Genomic DNA, 17,156 nt, shown 5'->3' on the forward strand with positions numbered 1-17,156 from the left:
CCGGGGAGGGATGCGGCGGCGCGGCGCCCAGGATGCCCCGCAGCCCCGGGACGCGCCTCAAACCCGCCAAGTACATCCCGGTGGCCACGGCCGCCGCGCTGCTGGTCGGCTCCAGCACCCTGTTCTTCGTGTTCACGTGAGTCCCCGCGTCACCGGGGGCACAGGCGACCACAGCCGGGCCAGAAGGGGCAGGGGTCGGTACAGCAAGAGATGAAGCTTGGCAGGGCTGGGGGGACAGGGCCCGCGGGCTGGGCAGGGCAGGGCAGGGGGGCAGGGGCAGGGAGGGCTGGGCATGGCAGGGCTGGCACCAGAGCTATGCGCATGTGAGCCCCCCGCCTGGGCTGAGACAGAAACAGTGAGTGTACCTATTCTGGGGCACCAGGGACAGGTGAGTTCTGTGTGTGGGGACACTAGTGGCTGGTGGGCATCTCATGGGTGTGCCAGGCCCTGAGTGTGAGGAGCTGGGCCCGAATAGGGGAGTGTGTGCTGTGGCTGCCCAGGGTGTGGCTGCAGCCCTCCCCTCCCAACGGGCTGCATGAGGGGACAGGGGCTGTAGAGAGCCACCAGCCTCCAGCAAGGAGCTGAGGGCAGCTCTCGGGTGTCCAGCCCAGGGCCAGAGCCAAGTTGTTCCTGCGTAGGTGTGGCCTGGCCTGGCTGCCACGTGCCTGCCCCAAAGCCACCCTTGATGCTGGCCTGGCAATGCCCTCCACCCTCCCTTGACCTTCTCAGGAAGGCTCAGGGTCGAAGCAGGAGGGCCCAGACCAGGTCACATCCAGGGACACCGGTCATGTCAGGCACTGGGACCCTTGAGTCAGAAGGTAGGCAGAGCCCTGGGCCCATGCAGCCATAGCTTCTTCACCTGAGACAGGTTGGCTCACACATCAGCCTGTTTACAACACAATTGTTGTGGGGCACCCCCCACCCCAGGTACAAGTAGGGGTTGGGGGTTCCAGGCTTTAGTCGTACAGATTTGGGACCACCCCCTTCCACAGGTCCCATGCCGAGACAGCCCAGGTGACTAAAGCTATGACCACTCAAGCCTTCCTGGGAACCTGAAGCCTGACAAGTGGCTGTAGCCAGTGAGGCCTCTGTTTTGAAGCAGGTCAGCCCTGGAGTGTGAGCCCAGAGCAGGGGTGAGCACAGCTGGCTTGGCACCCTTGGCCTTAGCAAGAGCGCGGAAGAGTGTGGATAGCAGCTGTGAGGATAGCGAGTCTGCACTGGGTGCCCATGGAGGCGCGGGAGCCCTCTACCTGGAGGCTGGGACTGGGTGGGCACCACAGGCTGCCAAGAGTGTGTTTAAAAAAGGCCTGTGTGGACGGGCTTATTTCTGGCTTTGGCAAGCAGGCATGTTCTTGTTATTCAGATGCTGCTGGCTGTGGGGCAGAGAGGAGAGGGGCAGGTGGGCAGTGGGTGCAAGGTCTTCTGGAGGGGTGGGGCCCAGTTGTCCTGGCCCCGGAGCCAGTGTCTGGGACTTGGAAGGGCCTCAGGTGTGCTTCCTGGTAGCCTGACCTCCACTTACTGATCCTGGTTTCTCACTCCCAAAGTGCAGTTCAGTGTTTTTCCTCCCTAACATTAAAAGTAATACGTGTTCTCTTTCAAGAACTTGTGAAATGCACGGAAATAAATCTTTAAAGAAATTGAAATCAACCTTACCCCAGAGAGCCCGCCTGTATCTCCTCCTAGGCCCACCTAAGCCCCACTATAGTGAGTTTGTTGTGAGCCCTTCCCGTGATTTCAGAGGGCCCCTACAAGACTGCCCTATGAACTTGACTCCCAAGATGTGGGCGCTGATGCTCCTGGACCCTGCCAAGTTTTTCCTTCCTCTGTTCTCAGAGCTGGGGTTCTGGGTTCAGGAACAACAGCCCAGCGAGGTGCAGGTTTCCCTGAAGGGCACTGCAGGCCTTTTCCTGTGTCCTGCCTTGTATGTGACCCACTCTGCCTGAAAGAAGGTGGCATGTGTTCCTGCGGTAAGATGGGGGTGAAAGGGCACTAGCTGGGGGCCAGGCTCAGTGACCATCTAGCCAAGGGAGGCTTGATTGCCCTTGGGACCGGGCACCCCTGAGCCTCTGAGGCCACATTCTCCGGGCCAAAAGGCCACTGGGGGCCCTAACCCACCCCCACCCCTGGCTCCCCTGGAGTCCTCCAAGACAATTGGGCTCCTGAGAGGGGTTCTGCCAGGCAAACCAGGCCTAGTGACACCACTCACAGCATGCAGATTCCAGGCAAGCAGGGCTCCCAGTGGTCCCCTCCTTGGGACAATCCTCTGGTCACCCTAGCCCCCACACTTTCACTCTCTTTCTGGGCCTGGGCCTGCTGCAGACTCAGACATGTGCTCAAAAAGGAGCAGTCCACTCCTGTGTCCTCCCCACCCTGCCCTTGGGGCTCCCACAGGGTTCTTCTCTGTCTCTCCCCTTTGAACTTCACTGGGTGCTGTGTGGCCCCAGGCCCCCTCTCTGCTCAGCAAACAGGAGTTGCCCCCTTTGAGGCAGGTCTACACTGACATCATACAGGGTGGGGAGCCAGGAGCCTAGAAGACCAAGGACTCCTTCCTCGGGCCAGTTCACTGAGGGGGCTGGGACAAGCAGGACATTCAGGCATGTTGCCCAGGAGAGGCTGGGGTGTGGATAGAATGACCAGAGGTGGGGCATCCCCCTTGGAGGATGGGGAGCATCACACTGAAGGGCAGATATCCAGAGGCATTTCTCCTCCAGGAAGCCTTCCTAGGTTCCTGGTACAGTCGTGTCCCCTTGGACTCCAGAAACCCTTCACATTGTGGCTCAGTGCCAGGTTGGGTCAGGTGCTGGGGTGGGAGGTGCCGTTTCTGAGAGCCTCCACCTCAGCCCCTTTCTCCTCCCAGAGCCACTCTGCAGAATGACAGAGGACCCTGTAGACATCAGAAAACTGGAGCTGCTTTCAGACTACCAACACCTGGGGCCAGGCTAGGCCATCTTATGTCTGTCCAGGACCAAAGGTTTGACTTCTGGGATGTCACAGTTAGTTCCCAGGATGGGCCTGAGCCTTCCCCATACTCAGAGGCCCAGAAAGGACAGAAGGCCCAGGTGGATGGAGCTCCTGCCAGGGTCCACATGGGAAGGAAGGAAACTTGAGGTGAGCCCCTTGGCAGGCCTCACTACCTGTGGCCTAGGGTATCTTTGGCCTCCTGAACCTCAGTTTCCCCATCTGCTCAGATGTCTGCAGGGACTGGAATGGGTGCACGAGGACAGAGGCCCTGCCTGGCCTGACCAGGGCAGAGCGGCCACAACCCTCTGGTCCCAGGTGCTCCCGTGTGTGAGCATTATTCTTAAACACAGTGTTAATGAAGAACCCGATTTAAATGAAAACTCCTGAGGTAAAATTTTCCATTCCACATTTAGCTGCGGCGCGCATACTGTCCCTGCAGAACCCCCCACCCCCACTGGGTGGTGTCTCCCTGCTGGGCCAGGCAGACTTGGGGCCTCAGTCTGGGTGGGGCCCATGGCGGTGGCGGCGTGTGGCCCTGACACTCAGGAGGCGGGGGCTGGATGGGGAGGAGGGCTTCTAGCTTCAGAGCTGGGCCATCCCCCACTCGGGCCTGCCCTGGGCCCAGAGTATGGCTGCAGCCAGCAAGAAGTGGCCATCCTCTGCCTGGAGTATACAGTCCCCTGGGTGGGAATGGAGTGTTGTACTTGTGGGCAGAGGGGCCCTCCTGGAGCCTAGGATAGATTCAAGGTGGACTGAGCAGTTCTGCCTGCCAGGCCTTGCCCACAGAGCTTTCATGTCCTCACATGTCCTCACACTTGCCTGGTCCATGGGAAGCATAGGGAAGGGGGTCAGTGTGAGGAAGGGCACGTCTGCATCTATGTGTGTGTTTCTGCACGTGTGCCAGCATGTGCACAAGCGGGCCTATCTGTCTTTGCAAATATTTATGCATGTGTGTCTTGCGGGTCAATATGTGTCGATGTGTGCTTGAATACATGTGCCTTTTAAATGTGGTTATGTATGCACATGTGTCTGTGTGCATGCATGTACAGACATGTATTCACACAAGTGTGTCTTGGAGCATATTGTGTATCTGTGTGTGCATTGCTTATGTGTATGTGCATGTGTCCCTGCATGTTCATGAGGATATGTATGTGTGTCTGTGCATGGTCCTGCCGGCACTGGCCAGTGAGCCAGTCTTCCTTAGGCATGACCCAGGCTAGGACCCTCCTTATGGCATGGCTTAGGGGCAAAGGCCCCCTGAGGGAGGATGGGGAGGACAAGAATGCATGGGGAATGCCTGATCCTGCGTCTGAGTCAAGCCTGGGGGCCTGGTAATGGTGGGCAGAGGGGCCAATGGCTCAGGTCCCTGTTCAAGAACCTGCCCACTACCTCCCCAAAAGCCTGCCCAATACCAGCTGAGGCCCCACCCCACTCTCCCTGGTATGTGCGGCCCAGGCATGCAGGGGGTTGGTGCCCACGGTGAACAGAGGCTGCCCACCACCTCAATGCAAACGTTGCCCCATCACAGTGCAGATCCCAAACATGGGCCCATTGCTGTGCAGGTGCTATCCACTCCTCCCAGCCCCAGACATCTCATTCAGGGCCACCCATGCAGCCTGGCGGGATCATTGAGGCTCAGGGAGGACAGGCCACCTGGGCCACGGGAAACTCTGGTCAGTGTGGCTGGGGCGTTGCCCATGGGGTTCAGTCCCTGCCTGCCTGCATGATGGTTAGAATCCCAGCCCAGACATAGGTTCACCCCAAGGCCTTGATATGTGACAAGCTCTCCTATACCTATTCCTTGCCTCTAAAATAGAGAAAACAGAAAAACAGCCACCCCCCACAGCTGGAAGGGTGGATTTCATGTTCTACTGCACAGGGCAGGTAGTATCCACTGGCAAAATCTGGACAACAGTAATGGACAGGGCCCTTGCTCTGGCCTCCCCTATGTGTCCTCTTACCTTCAGTGCCCACCCACCTCCACCTTGTGTGTGCACATCTGCAGGCCCTGGAGCACCTCAGGACCTCTCAGCCCCTTCCTCTCCCAGAGCAGGCTGGCCCCACTGATGCCATGGGACTCACAGGTGCATGAGAGCCCACACTTGCCCTTAATGATTTGCTGTCCGTGTCTTGAAATTCTTGATACTTTTTAATTTTTTTTAATGTTATTTACTTTTGAGAGAGAGGGAGAGACAGAGTGCAAGCGGGGGAGGGGCAGAGAGAGAGGGAGACACAGAATCTAAAGAGGGCTCAGGCTTGGAGCTATCAGCAAAGAGCCTGACATGGGACTCGAACCCACGAAACACGAGATCATGACCCAAGCCGAAGTTGGACCGACTGAGCCACCCAGAAGCCCCTTGATACTTTGTAAACAAGAGCGCCCGCATTTTCATTTTGTACAGATTGCATAGCTAGCCCTTCCCAGAAGGCATCATGGAGAGCTGGCTTGTACCACCTGAGCGGGGCCCACAGTCCCGTGCCTCTCCCTGGCTCCTCGGAGTACCTGGTTCTCTTAAGCGGGCAGCTCTCACTTGCCTGGAGAGCCCATCCCCACTGGCATTTTGGCTTCTGCCCCCACCCCGCCTTGCTGAGCAGACCATGCCTCAGGGACCCACTGTCACTTTGCTGAATGGGATTGGATCAGAGACCACAGCACACATTCAGCACCATCTGTATGTCAGGCTTCAGCCCACAGGGATGGGGAATGTGGAAGGTGTCTACTGGTGGGTGCTCTGGGCTGCCTGGGCAGGGGGTGATAGAGAAAAGCCCTCCTGGCAGAGGGGACCTGTGTCCTCGGGGAGTGCATCCACCTCCATAGCAGGTCCTGGAGAAGAGGATGGGGTAACTTGCGGCTCCTGGCCCGCTGAGCCTGCTGCCGTGGGAAGTGGAATCTTTAAATAGCCTCTCGCTTTCCACTAAAAATAGCGAAGTTCTGCTACCATGGAGGTGGTTGCTGGGGTGGCAGGGCTGGCTCCTGGCCAAGACAGGCGTGGGTGCGCCAGCGTGGCCGGTGTGCGCTGGGGCGGTGGGTAAGGCCATGGGTACTGCTCAGCCTGCTGGAGGCCACGATGCCCTGTCCTCTTAGTCAGGGCTACCGTAGGGAATCTCCTCTGGCACTCCCAACTCCACAGAGGGGCTAGTTATGGGAAGGGGAACAACCCCCCCAACTCCCAAGTGGGTGCCCCCCACTTGTCAAAGCAGCCAGGAGCCACGGGAGAGATCAGGAACCTGAGGCCAGAGGAACTTTGTGGGAATCAAGTGAATGGACTCAGGGACCCTGCTGCAGGGTCAGGGCAGGGGACCACAGGCCATGTGCCCAAGGACTGGTTGTCTCCAGGGAGGGGTCTCTGATCAGGTCCCAAGAGGGCTGAAGAGGACACTCTCCGTGACAAAACACCCACCAGGGAGGTGTGTGTGACCCTTATGGGGTGCCAGGAGTCTGGAAAGGCTTCCTGGAAGAGGGGGCAGCCTTGGAGCCAAGGGCTGAGGGATAGAAAGAGATGATGAGTGGTTGCGGGGTATTGTGCTTTTCTAGAGTCTCCAGGTGTTCTGCACTGCCATATGGATAGTAAGGTGACAAACTAAAAAGAAGGGAAAAGAAGGGGCTGCCTGGATGGGGATGTGCCCAGTGGCCCAGACACTGAGACTGCACCCCTCAGGGAAAACCGGGGGTGACAATCCACCGTGCATTTACTGACTGAGAATTTTCCCTGGTGAAGGGGCCTTGCTGGGCTTGGGGACAGGTCTGGGTAAGGGCTGGGGCTGGCCTCTGTCTATCATAGTACACAGGCAGAGTGGGCTCATTTCTCATCCTGGGCTCCCGCCCCCCAGTCTGCCACCCCTCCGGCCCACGGGCTGCTCTGAGCCTCAGTTTCTTCAACTGTGAGTTGAGCTCCTAATAGCCACCTGGAGGGTTGCTGGAGTTGGTGTTGGCATAGAGGGAGCCAGCACACCATGCACAAGGTGCTCAGCCCCGATGGTTGAGTAGAGGAGCAGCAGGCTGATGTACAGGGGTCTCCCAGCAGGGATGTGGCAGCAGTGGCCTTCTTGACTCCCACACTGAGCACTGATGGTGGTCTCAGTGGCCCAGCCTTCCTATGTGTGGCCATGCCTAATTCATCTGCTGCCACCTCCCCTCCCCACCCAGCTTCAGCACCCCCAGACCCACCTCTATCCTGCTGTCCAATGCAGGTGCCCATGGTTGACTCGAGCTGTGTCCCCAGCTGTTCCCGTCTACAATGGCATCATCTTCCTCTTTGTCCTGGCCAACTTCAGCATGGCCACCTTCATGGACCCTGGCGTCTTCCCCCGAGGTAGGGCCCTGTACTGGGCACATAATCTGCTCAGTTTCACTAGAGTGTGAGTGGCTGACATGAAAGAGCCTGGGGTGGGGTGGGTCCTGGTGGGTGGGCTGGCAGAGATTCGGGAAGGGCTCTCCTGCCAAGGAAGTCACTTTCCTGCCACCTTCCCCTGGTTCTGGCTCACAGCGGATGAGGACGAGGATAAGGAGGATGACTTCCGGGCCCCGCTGTACAAGAATGTGGATGTACGGGGCATCCAGGTCCGAATGAAGTGGTGTGCAACCTGCCACTTCTACCGTCCACCTCGCTGTTCCCACTGCAGCGTCTGCGACAACTGCGTAGAGGTGACCATCCTACCACCCTGTCCGCCCCCATCTCCATGTCTCTCCTCTCCCACCCACTTTGTGCCCTGACTCATTGCTCCTGCCCAGGACTTTGACCACCACTGCCCCTGGGTCAACAACTGCATCGGGCGCCGCAATTACCGTTACTTCTTCCTGTTCCTGCTGTCGCTCAGTGCACACATGGTGGGTGTCGTCGCCTTTGGCCTGGTCTATGTGCTGAACCACGCTGAGGGACTGGGAGCCGCCCACACTACCATCACGTATCCTTGGCCTAACCGCAAAGATAGTATGGGCTGGGGGCACATTCCACGGGGGAAACTGAGGCTCGGGGTGGATTGGGGACTGCCTGACAGTGTGGGCTGGGGACTGCCTGGGAGTCCCCAGGGGGTGGTTTGCCATTCCTGGTTGGGTGGTGGTGGGAATAGTTTGTTCACAGGCACCTGCTCCATGTTTTTGCCTATGGCCATTGGCCTTAACGGGCCAGCATGGCCGTCATGTGTGTGGCTGGCCTCTTCTTCATCCCTGTCATCGGCCTCACTGGCTTCCATGTGGTGCTAGTCACTCGGGGGCGTACCACCAACGAGCAGGTGCTGACCTTAGGAGAGGGCCATGCAGTGATGGGAATGGGGGGAGGTCCCCTATGGGCCAAGAGGGCCAGGACTACACCAGGACCATGTGGGGGTGGTGTCAGGGAAAGGACTACTGGAGCCCTCTAGTGAGGTGGACTATGCAGCTTCTATAGGGGGAGGATCTGGCCCTGGAGACTCTGGGTGGGGGAATGGAGTATGGGACCTCACTTGCCCTGTCCCCCTGCTCACTCCTACCTGTGGACAACTGTACTAGCAGTAACTCAGGGCCCAGAAATTCTACAGCTTCCTGCAGGGACACTCGGGGTAAATGGGTGGGGGGGGGCACTCATGGGCTGACCCTGCCCAGCCTACATCTGAGGAATCCCAGCTGTCCCTGCCTGTCCCCCGGTCCACCTTGGCCTGGACCTTGGGTGGCCAGGCTGGCTGAGGGGTCCCATGTCCACAGGTGACGGGGAAGTTCCGTGGGGGAGTGAACCCCTTCACCCGAGGCTGCTATGGGAATGTGGAGCACGTGCTGTGCAGCCCTCTGGCACCCCGGTGAGGCCTGAACGGGGTGTCAAGGGACCCCTGCAGGGTTTGGGGTGGGCAGGTGCGGACCCTAAGCCTGGTCTACTTTTGCCCTTGGCAGGTGTGGCCAGCCTTGTCTTTGGTGAGCGTTCAGGCCAGGTCACCCTGGCCATTGACCCCTCTGCCCCTGGTGCAGGTACGTGGTGGAGCCTCCCCGGCTGCCGCTGGCTGCTCGCCTGAAGCCTCCCTTCCTTCGGCCTGAGCTCCTGGAGCGAGCTGCCCCACTCAAGGTCAAGCTTAGTGACAACGGGCTGAAGGCTGGCCTGGGCCGCAGCAAGGTGGGGGCCCTGGGGTCAGGTAGGGGATGGGATGAAGGCAGACCCTTGAAGGCAGGAAGCAACTATGTTGGAGGGGACCTAGAAGTGGAAGGGGGAGGAATTGGGTAGATTCTGGGGAATGGTCTAGAGCTCAGGGCCCAGGGAGGAGTCCCCATTATGCCCCACCCCTGGCCCATGCCCTACCTACCACTGACCACGCCCCCTCCCAGTCCAAGGGCAGTCTGGACCGGCTGGATGAGAAGCCGCTGGACCTGGGGCCGTCACTGCCCCCCAAGGTGGAGGCCGGCACGTTCGGAGGCGACCTGCAGACCCCACGCCCAAGCAGTGCTGGTGAGGTAGGGGTGGCCAGACAGAGGGAGGGACATGGACTGACCCCAGCCTGACTGCGGTCCATCTCCCCAGAGAGCGCCCTGTCGGTGCAGAGGACCAGCCCCCCGACACCTGCCATGTACAAGTTCCGGCCTGCTTTTCCCTCGGGTCCCAAGGCTCCCTTCTGCGGGCCTGGTGAGCAGGTGAGGAGGCCTGGCCCCGCCCCAGGAGGTCCTGCTCTACCCCTCTGGAGACCCTGTCCCCAGAGGTCCCACTCCTAGAGGCCCCACCCCTGGGGCCATAGGGTCATAGCCTTGTGGGTACCAGCAGGGCCTCACCCTGTGGGCATCCCTGCTAGGCATGAGGGAAGGCCTGGCACAGGCAGTCCTGGCTGGCCCCTTCTCCTTGGCTGGCATTGCCCACTGGCCTGGTAGGCGGCTGCCCCCAGGAGCAGTATGTGCCAGGATGCCTGAAATTCCACCATTAGTCACTCTGTAAGGCCCACGGGAAGGCTTCAGAAGAATTTGAGATTGTTTAAGAAAGCACATTTATTTTTTCTGAGTTGTATAAGTACTCTACGATCACTGTGGAGCGGTTGGCAGCCCTGGACAGCTTGAGGAATGATCCAGAACCCTGAACATTCCCAGGCTGCCCACCCTCCTTCATGGCTGGCTGAGAGGCTAGCCTGTGACTGGGCCAGTATACCTTGACCACTCCTCTTCCCTCAAGACCCCTGGCCTGTTCGACCCTGCATCTCAGGACCCTCTGGGCTGGGCAGGGAGTCTGGGCTTCCCTGGCCAACATGCCATAGCCCTGCCCCAGGAGGAGTGTCCTTGGGAATGGGAGGCTTTAGGTACCCTTACCTGCCTCATCTCCTTCCTGGGATTGTCCTCGATCCCATGAGGATTCTGGCTGGTTGGCCAAGTACCCCAAGGCCACATTTGTCCCTACCAACACGCTGTCTCGGCTTTGAGGTTATGCAGGCTCTCATCCCCAGCCCAAGCCTGCTCCGGCATGCCTTGATTCCGGGAGAATCAAAGAGGCCCCTCCTCCCTATTGCTGTGGCTGTGCCCCGGCCCCTCCCCAGGAGATCCTGCCCAGGTGGGCTCTGAGGGTACTGCCCTGGGTGGATGTAGCAGCCAGCTCTGGTCTTACCCTGCAGAGACTCCAATCCTCAGCTCTGAGGTGCCCAGCAGAGGGCTCTGGGCCACTGTGTGGTTATTGTGTCTCCTCAAGGTCCAGCTCCTGTGGCTGTTTCCCACAGCCCCCTCCTCTTCCCCAGGGAAGTAAGAGCAGGAGCAGGGTGCAAAGCCTTCTCTGGAGAGGCAGCATCTGGGTGCTCTGGTCTACCCTGTCCCCACTTGCCTCTGTGGTGGGCAAGGAAGAGGTAGTCAGGGGATGGAGAGCTTCCAGGAACAGCTTGTTGGTTGCACGTGTGGCTACTTTTGATGTCACCAGGATTGTAGCTTCTGTGTGGACACAGAGCGCGTGGTGGCTGGGTGGGACATGGTGGCTGGGCAGTGGTAGAGGTGTGCCCTCTCTCCTTGCAGGTCCCGGGCCCTGACTCCCTGACACTAGGGGAGGACAGCATCCACAGCCTGGACTTTGCATCAGAGCCCAGCCTGGACCTCCCTGACTACACGCCCGGAGGCCTGCACGCAGCCTACCCGCCGTCCCCGCCACTCAGTGCTGCTGATACCTTTTCGGGTGCCTTGCGCTCCCTGAGCCTCAAGGCAGCAAGCCGGCGGGGTGGGGACCACGTGGCCCTGCAGCCTCTGCGCTCTGAGGGTGGGCCCCCCACACCCCACCGCAGCATCTTTGCCCCCCATGCGCTGCCCAACCGCAATGGCAGCTTGTCCTATGACAGTCTGCTTAACCCTGGATCTCCCAGTGGCCACACGTGCCCAGCCCACCCCTCGGCTGGCATGGCCAGCTACCGCTCGCCCTACCTGCACCCGGGGGCAGTGGGTGACCCGCCACGACCCCCGCCCCGTAGCTTTAGCCCGGTGCTGGGTCCCCGGCCACGGGAGCCCTCGCCTGTGCGCTATGACAACCTGTCCAGGACCATCATGGCCTCCATCCAGGAGCGCAAGGACAGGGAGGAGCGGGAACGGCTGCTGCGCTCTCAGGCCGACTCGCTCTTTGGCGACTCGGGCGTCTATGATGCGCCCAGTTCCTACAGCCTGCAGCAGGCCAGTGCGCTGTCCGAGGGCCCCCGGGGCCCTTCCCTGCGCTATGGCTCCAGAGATGACCTGGTGGCAGGGCCTGGCTTCGGTGGTGCCCGCAACCCCGCGCTGCAGACTTCACTGTCCTCGCTGTCCAGTGCCGTGAGCCGGGCACCGCGGACCTCCTCCTCCTCCCTGCAGGCTGACCTGGCCAACAACAACGCCCCTGGGCCTCGGCCCGGCAGCGGCTCGCACAGGTCCCCAGTGCGCCAGGGCCCACCCTCCCCACCCAGCACACCCCGCTCACCCTCCTATGCAGGCCCCAAAGCTGTCGCCTTCATCCACACGGACCTCCCGGAGTCGCCACCCTCGCTGGCCATGCAGAGGTGGGTGCCAGGGGGCAGGGGGCTTCCCAGCACCAATCAGGTGTCCAACCGCCTGTGGGGCCTCTTGGCTGAGCACATGGGGGTTGTCCAGGAAGCCAATGGCTGCCTACGGGGGTGAGCCTCACCCTCCTTGGAGGCTCCTGGCCAGCCTGTATGGGGATCACCCAGCTTTAAGGACACCCCGGCATGTCCCAGGATGGGAGGCAGGAGGATTTGCATCTTGAACACCTTCTCCCCTAGCTGGCGTGATCAAGTGTAGCAGGGACCCCAGGGCTTCTTCCTCTGGAGATGGTGTCTGTCCAGGAGGCTGTATCTGGGGGACATCACCCCATGGCAGAACATGCTTCCCTGGGTGCACATAGCCCCAGGCAGTAAGGGCCTTTGCTCAGAGATGGGGAAACCGAGGCCTAGCAGGGCAGGCTGGTTCTAGGTCCCTAGCAGACGGATAATTGGAAGTTAGGCTTGCTGCCTTGCCAGGTCGGGTCCAAGTATATGAGCTGAACACATGGTGTGTGCTCAGCCCCACCGTGGGTGCATGGGGATCGTCAAGGTGTCACCCCTGCCACATTGAGCACAGGCTCAGTCAGGGAGGAGGTCCCTGTTGTGGGTGTAACTGTCCCAGTGGGTGGCAGCTAAAGGAGGGAGTGGCTCCCACCCTTGTGGATGTTTGGGCAGCGAGATCAGAAATGCTATTGGTCAATACTAGGCAGGCTGGAGGGCAGAAAGACCTCCCCTCATCTTCCTAGGAGGTAGCAGGGAAGGGGTCCCACAGTCACCCCTGGGCTTCCCAGCTTGGGGCACTAGAACAGTCCAGGGCTTGGGGTTTTGGCCAGTGTCCACCTGGCCTCCCTGCACTCTGTGATCTGTCCCAGTGGGAGGGACCAAGGGACCTGGGAGGGGGGTGATGGCCATTCTGACATCTGTCTGTCTGTCCTGTGACAGCAATAGCCCTCCCTCTGCAGGCCCTGCATCCCCACCCATTTGCTGGTGGGACCTTCTGGGCTCAGAGGCAGGGGCTGCCCTGGGCTCTATCTACGTCTGCGTCATCTGTCCTGTTGCCTCCGCTGGCCTCTGTCATGCCGTGATCCCGTGTTCACTGTGGGTGTGCATGTATGTGCTTGTTTTGATGCAGGGACCACCCTCAGCTGAAGACCCCCCCAAGTAAGCTTAACGGGCAGTCCCCGGGCCTGGCCCGCTTGGGGCCTGCTGCTGGCCCCCCAGGGCCCTCCGCCAGCCCTGCCCGGCACACGCTCGTTAAGAAGGTGTCCGGCGTGGGTGGGACCACGTACGAGATCTCAGTGTGAGGACTGACTGCCATCCATCCGCCGTGGAGCCCCGGGGACCAGGACCCCCAGCGGCTGCCCCCCCCTCCCGACTTCTCTGCCCTGGGAGATGAGGAGGCCCAGTCCTGGTGTGGACACGTCAGCAGAAGAGACCACGCCTCCACGAGCCTGTCCCTCTTCCTCCGCCTGTCCATCCACCCATCTGCTCTCCAGGGCACAGCTGGGCTGAGGGCCCCCAGGCTGCAGGATCTGTGTGTTGGTACCCCTGTTCCCACAGGTGGGGGCGGCAAGGTGGTGCGGACTGCATCTGCACCGACTGCACCCATGCCCCTGAGGTTATCCCCAGGCTGGTCCCCACCTCCTCCCCTTACAGACGGGTCACTGTGGCCCAGAGATGGACAGAGAGGCCTGGGTCCCTGGCTGTACTGGACCGAGGCCCCACCGCCCGGCTGCTCCTAACTCGTTGCCTTTCAGGGACCTGCTGGAAGCTTGTAGCTTGGCAAGGCCAGTTCTTCTTCGGGGAGTCCAGCCCCGGCCTCCAGGCACCCAGCTCTGGGACTGCTCTGGGTTCTGACAGACAGGTGGACGATGGACAGACAGACAGCCAGCTGTGGGTGGGGTCTCGGCTCCGTGTGTCCTGTCTCACCCAGCTGGTGGGTGCGTCCCCGTGTCTGTGCGCTGCGCTGCCATGCCACGTCCCATGTGTTAACGCTCGGGCCCCCTCTGCTCCCACTGCCGGGAAGCTCGCTTTCATTGAAGCCTTAACCTCTGCTTTGTGCTCTTGTGGGAGGCGACTGGGGGCAGGTGGGAGCAGGCACGGGCCGGACGCTGCTACAAGGTGCCCATGAGACCAGGAGTCCCCTCCCTGCCAAACTGGAGATACCCCACCCCATGGCATGCAAAGTCTGGGGCCCTACTGGAGCCTCGGCGTCCTTGTGGGAAGCACATCGGGGAGGGGGTCAGAGTTTTGCCTGGCGCCAGGGACCCGAGAGTAAGCACACGGCAGCGTCCGCTTGCGTTGTGTCTGTTTTATGTTTTTATATCTACATCTATATATCTATAATTTTATTAAAAAAAGAAAAAGAGTCATTTTGATCCTTTCCTTCAGCAAGGCCAGGGCTGTCGCTGCAATGCGGGGGCTCCAGGGGCAGGGGGCAGAGTGGGTCAGGCTCTGGGAGAGGTGTTGGCCAAAGGTGTGGGCATTCCTCGTGGGTGTTTCCACTGACTTAAGCTGAGTTGGAATCCTGGAAGGTGGGGGCTGGCCGATGGGTCTTTGGCTGCCAGGTATGAGGCTCCCATGGGTCTGCGTCACCCCTGGTAGTAACAGGCCATTTAGAGAAAGGTTGGGGTTGCAGCCACCCTAGGGCCCCCTGGGAACCCAGTGGCTTTTGGGGGAGATGGAGTAAGGGAAGTAGGGGGTGCTTTGGGGGCCACCTGCTAGCTGGGGGCCCTGTGGGGGCCAGTGGTGCATCCTGTAGCTACATTTACTAGAACTCACCCTCCTGGCAACCTGAGTGCCTCCCCTACTCCCCCACCTCCCACTGCCAAATGTTGGGGGTGGGGGAATTGGGAATTCACAGCTTTTTAGGGCTTAGACAGCCAGGTCAAAGACTTGGGGTCTGGGGCACGGGCTGGCCCAACGTGGGAGGCTAGCTGGGCCTCGGACCCTGCACTGGGCAGCTGTGCCCCATGCTGACCTCCACCTTTCTGCTTCTCTCTCATGGGACGCTGCGGCCCACAGGGGGCGGATCGGCACCTGCAGCCGTGGATGGGGCCGGCGTGGCCAGCCCAGGGTGCCCCCCGGCCTGCACCTATGCCACCTTGGCCTCCCTGAGGACCGCCCGCCGCTGCGGGCACCCTGGAGCCCGGCCTCCAGGGCGCCTCCCCGAGGGGCTATGTGCCGCCTGCACTCAGCCGCCTCCAGCCTTTTCCCCGGTCTCTCGGGGCCTGAGCGGGACACCAAGTAGGCAGCTCCGGGGCCCCGAGAGGACAGCCCAGGAAGCCAGGCTGCCACAGACCCTGGGCTGTGGGCTGGGGGTCCCTTCTCCACCAGCCGCACCTTGACTGACTCCCAGCCCACTGGGGCTTGTGACCCTGTGCCCACCCACCTCAGGAAGTCCCCACCTGCTGTAGGGGGTCCAACACCCCAGGCAGGGGCCCTGGAGCTGCTGGGACCAGCACGGCCTTCCCGGGGTGTTGCACCAATCACCCCGACCTCCCTGCCTGACCAAGCACTTTAGATGCCACTTCCTCCCCAGGGAGCCCAGGCCTCTGTGGGTTGGGCTGGGGTGGGGGTCTCAGGTTGCCCCTGCAGGTCACTGCACTCCCCCCTCCCCACACCCAGCACATGAACAGATGCCTTAACCTCTTGGAGCCGCCAGCCTGGTGAGTCATCCAGGCCCTGCCTGGGCGGGGAGGAGATCCTGCCAGCCCAGTGTGTTCCTGGTGACAGCTCTGCCTGACCCCACCCAGCAGTCTTCACTCTTTCACTCCGAGATGTGGCACCTGGGGGACCTCAGACGGCCTGGCTGCCCACAGCCCTACAGTCTCTGCCAGCCAGCCAGGGCCTGGACGCCCCCAGAGGCAGGGCAGGGCTCTGGCCAGCCCTTTTCCTGCCTGGGCGGTGCCTCTAATTCTCCCACTTGGGGATGAGCAAGCCACAAAGTTACTCTCTATTGTCCTAAAAGGTATTTCCCCCAACCCCATTTAATGCCCTAAATAAAATTTTTGGTGTTTACCTCCATGGCTCTGTCCACCAACGTGGTCCCCCTGTCCTCCGAGCCTTGGGGCAGTGCCAGGAGGCTGGGCTGGACAGGGACCCTGGGTCAGGGAGGGGACAGGAGTGGGAGGTGGGAGGTGGGAGGGTGATGGCCGGTCAAGTGTGGGGAGGGTGGGGTGGTCGGCCAGATAAGGACAGAGGGTTACATGAGGGGTGTGAAGTCAGTGGGTCAGCAGATTCAGGACTGAGAACCTACTGATTGGGCCCAGCCCCAGGGATGAGGCCTGAGGATCCTCATCCTCACCTTCAGTGGAGACCCTTCTGCTACACCCTCTGCTCAGAGCCCTCCCTGGTGGCCAGCGGTGGGCTGGGGGCTTCCTGTGGAGGCGCTGATGACCAGTGGACACATGGGGTGTGGGCACTGAGGCAGGGGCACCACCCTGAGGAATCCCCACTGTGAGATTGCCCTCAGAAGGCTGCAAAACCTCCTGCCCCTCTCCCCCGTTTCCATGGAAACAAGCTCACACGCTGCCGTGTGTGTCACGACTGTATGTCCAGCCGCAGGCCCAGCCCTCAGGACAGACCCCGCCTCCACCCTTCTCCGCAGCTCCTGGTGGGGATGGCGCGTGGCAGTGCCGTGGGCAGGGGCCGGCGCGGCCGCTGGGCACCCGGGGCCGCGCCGGCCGCCTGGCCTCCTCCTCGCTGGGGCCGCTGAGCCTCCGGCCTAGAAGGGCAGGAAGTCGTCCACCTCCAGGTGCAGGAACGGGCCCAGCAGGGCCCGGAGCTTCCAGACAGCGGCACGGCTCAGCAGGGGAGGCACCAGCCCCTCGAAGGGCGCGGGGTCCACCACGTACACGTAGGCAGCGGTACAGGCCAGCAGGGTGCCCAGCAGCAGCCTCAGGGCCAGCAGCCTGCGGGCGGCGGCGGTCAGGGGGCGGGGGTGCCCATGGGGATGGTCCCAGGGGACTGGGCTCTACCAATGCACTCACAGAGCCACCTACCAGAGCTGGCTTTTGAGGCCCTCGGAACATCCCAGCTGAGGCCTTGCCTTCTGCAGGGGAGGGGCTGGGTCAGAGCTTGCCCCCAATGGCAGGGGTCCCTGTGCTGCGAGTTCTTACCTTCTCCCCACTACCCCACCAGTGCCCAGGACAGGCACCTGCAGCCATGTCTCAGGGTCATTTGGCTCCTGGTGTGGCTCCCTCCCTGGGGCCTCCTCCATTGTAGCCTGCATCTCCTCCCTGAGAGGGGCCTCC

The 17,156-nt window shown here is 61.1% G+C and overlaps 2 protein-coding genes across 8 annotated transcripts in view; one reads left to right on the forward strand and one right to left on the reverse strand.

The window, feature by feature from the left end:
- Positions 1 to 6: 6 nt before the first annotated feature.
- Positions 7 to 15,927, forward strand: ZDHHC8 (zDHHC palmitoyltransferase 8). Of its 4 annotated transcripts, none has more exons than XM_040465138.1 (11): positions 7 to 136; positions 7,153 to 7,274; positions 7,449 to 7,606; positions 7,694 to 7,866; positions 8,091 to 8,193; positions 8,642 to 8,733; positions 8,900 to 9,041; positions 9,251 to 9,371; positions 9,444 to 9,553; positions 10,901 to 11,901; positions 14,926 to 15,927. In XM_040465138.1, the coding sequence occupies exons 1-11, from the start codon at positions 33 to 35 to the stop codon at positions 15,149 to 15,151; spliced, it is 2,352 nt and encodes a 783-aa protein (XP_040321072.1). In that variant the 5' UTR covers positions 7 to 32; the 3' UTR covers positions 15,152 to 15,927. The 4 variants fall into 4 exon arrangements, with proteins under 4 accessions (XP_040321072.1, XP_040321073.1, XP_040321074.1 ...); XM_040465139.1 differs by lacking the exon at positions 14,926 to 15,927 and adding an exon at positions 13,034 to 14,273; XM_040465140.1 differs by lacking the exon at positions 9,444 to 9,553 and having other exon boundaries at positions 9,251 to 9,376.
- The window catches only part of CCDC188 (coiled-coil domain containing 188), a 5,205-nt gene continuing 2,437 nt past the window's right edge, over positions 14,389 to 17,156 (reverse strand). For 2 of the 4 annotated variants that reach the window (XM_040465144.1, XM_040465142.1), the window contains exons 8-9: positions 16,905 to 16,954; positions 16,435 to 16,814 (exon numbers count right to left, since the gene is read on the reverse strand). In XM_040465144.1, coding sequence (XP_040321078.1) covers positions 16,628 to 16,814; positions 16,905 to 16,954 — 237 coding nt within the window. In that variant the 3' untranslated portion in view covers positions 16,435 to 16,627. Of the gene's footprint in view, positions 14,499 to 15,922; positions 15,992 to 16,434; positions 16,815 to 16,904; positions 16,955 to 17,156 lie in introns of those variants that run through there. The other 2 variants (XM_040465143.1, XM_040465145.1) reach the window with 2 other exon arrangements.

The sequence above is a fragment of the Herpailurus yagouaroundi genome, unplaced genomic scaffold, assembly GCF_014898765.1.
Source record: "Herpailurus yagouaroundi ecotype Mexico unplaced genomic scaffold, PumYag 545, whole genome shotgun sequence".
Lineage (NCBI taxonomy): Eukaryota > Metazoa > Chordata > Mammalia > Carnivora > Felidae > Herpailurus > Herpailurus yagouaroundi.

Coding starts and splice junctions, on each gene's coding strand:
- ZDHHC8 (XM_040465138.1), top strand. CDS start 33: ATGCCCCGCAGCCCCGGGACGCGCCTCAAACCCGCCAAGTACATCCCG. Junction 9,042..9,250: donor CTGGCCTGGGCCGCAGCAAG/GTGGGGGCCCTG, acceptor GCCCCCTCCCAG/TCCAAGGGCAGTCTGGACCG. Junction 11,902..14,925: donor CCCTCGCTGGCCATGCAGAG/GTGGGTGCCAGG, acceptor TGCGGCCCACAG/GGGGCGGATCGGCACCTGCA.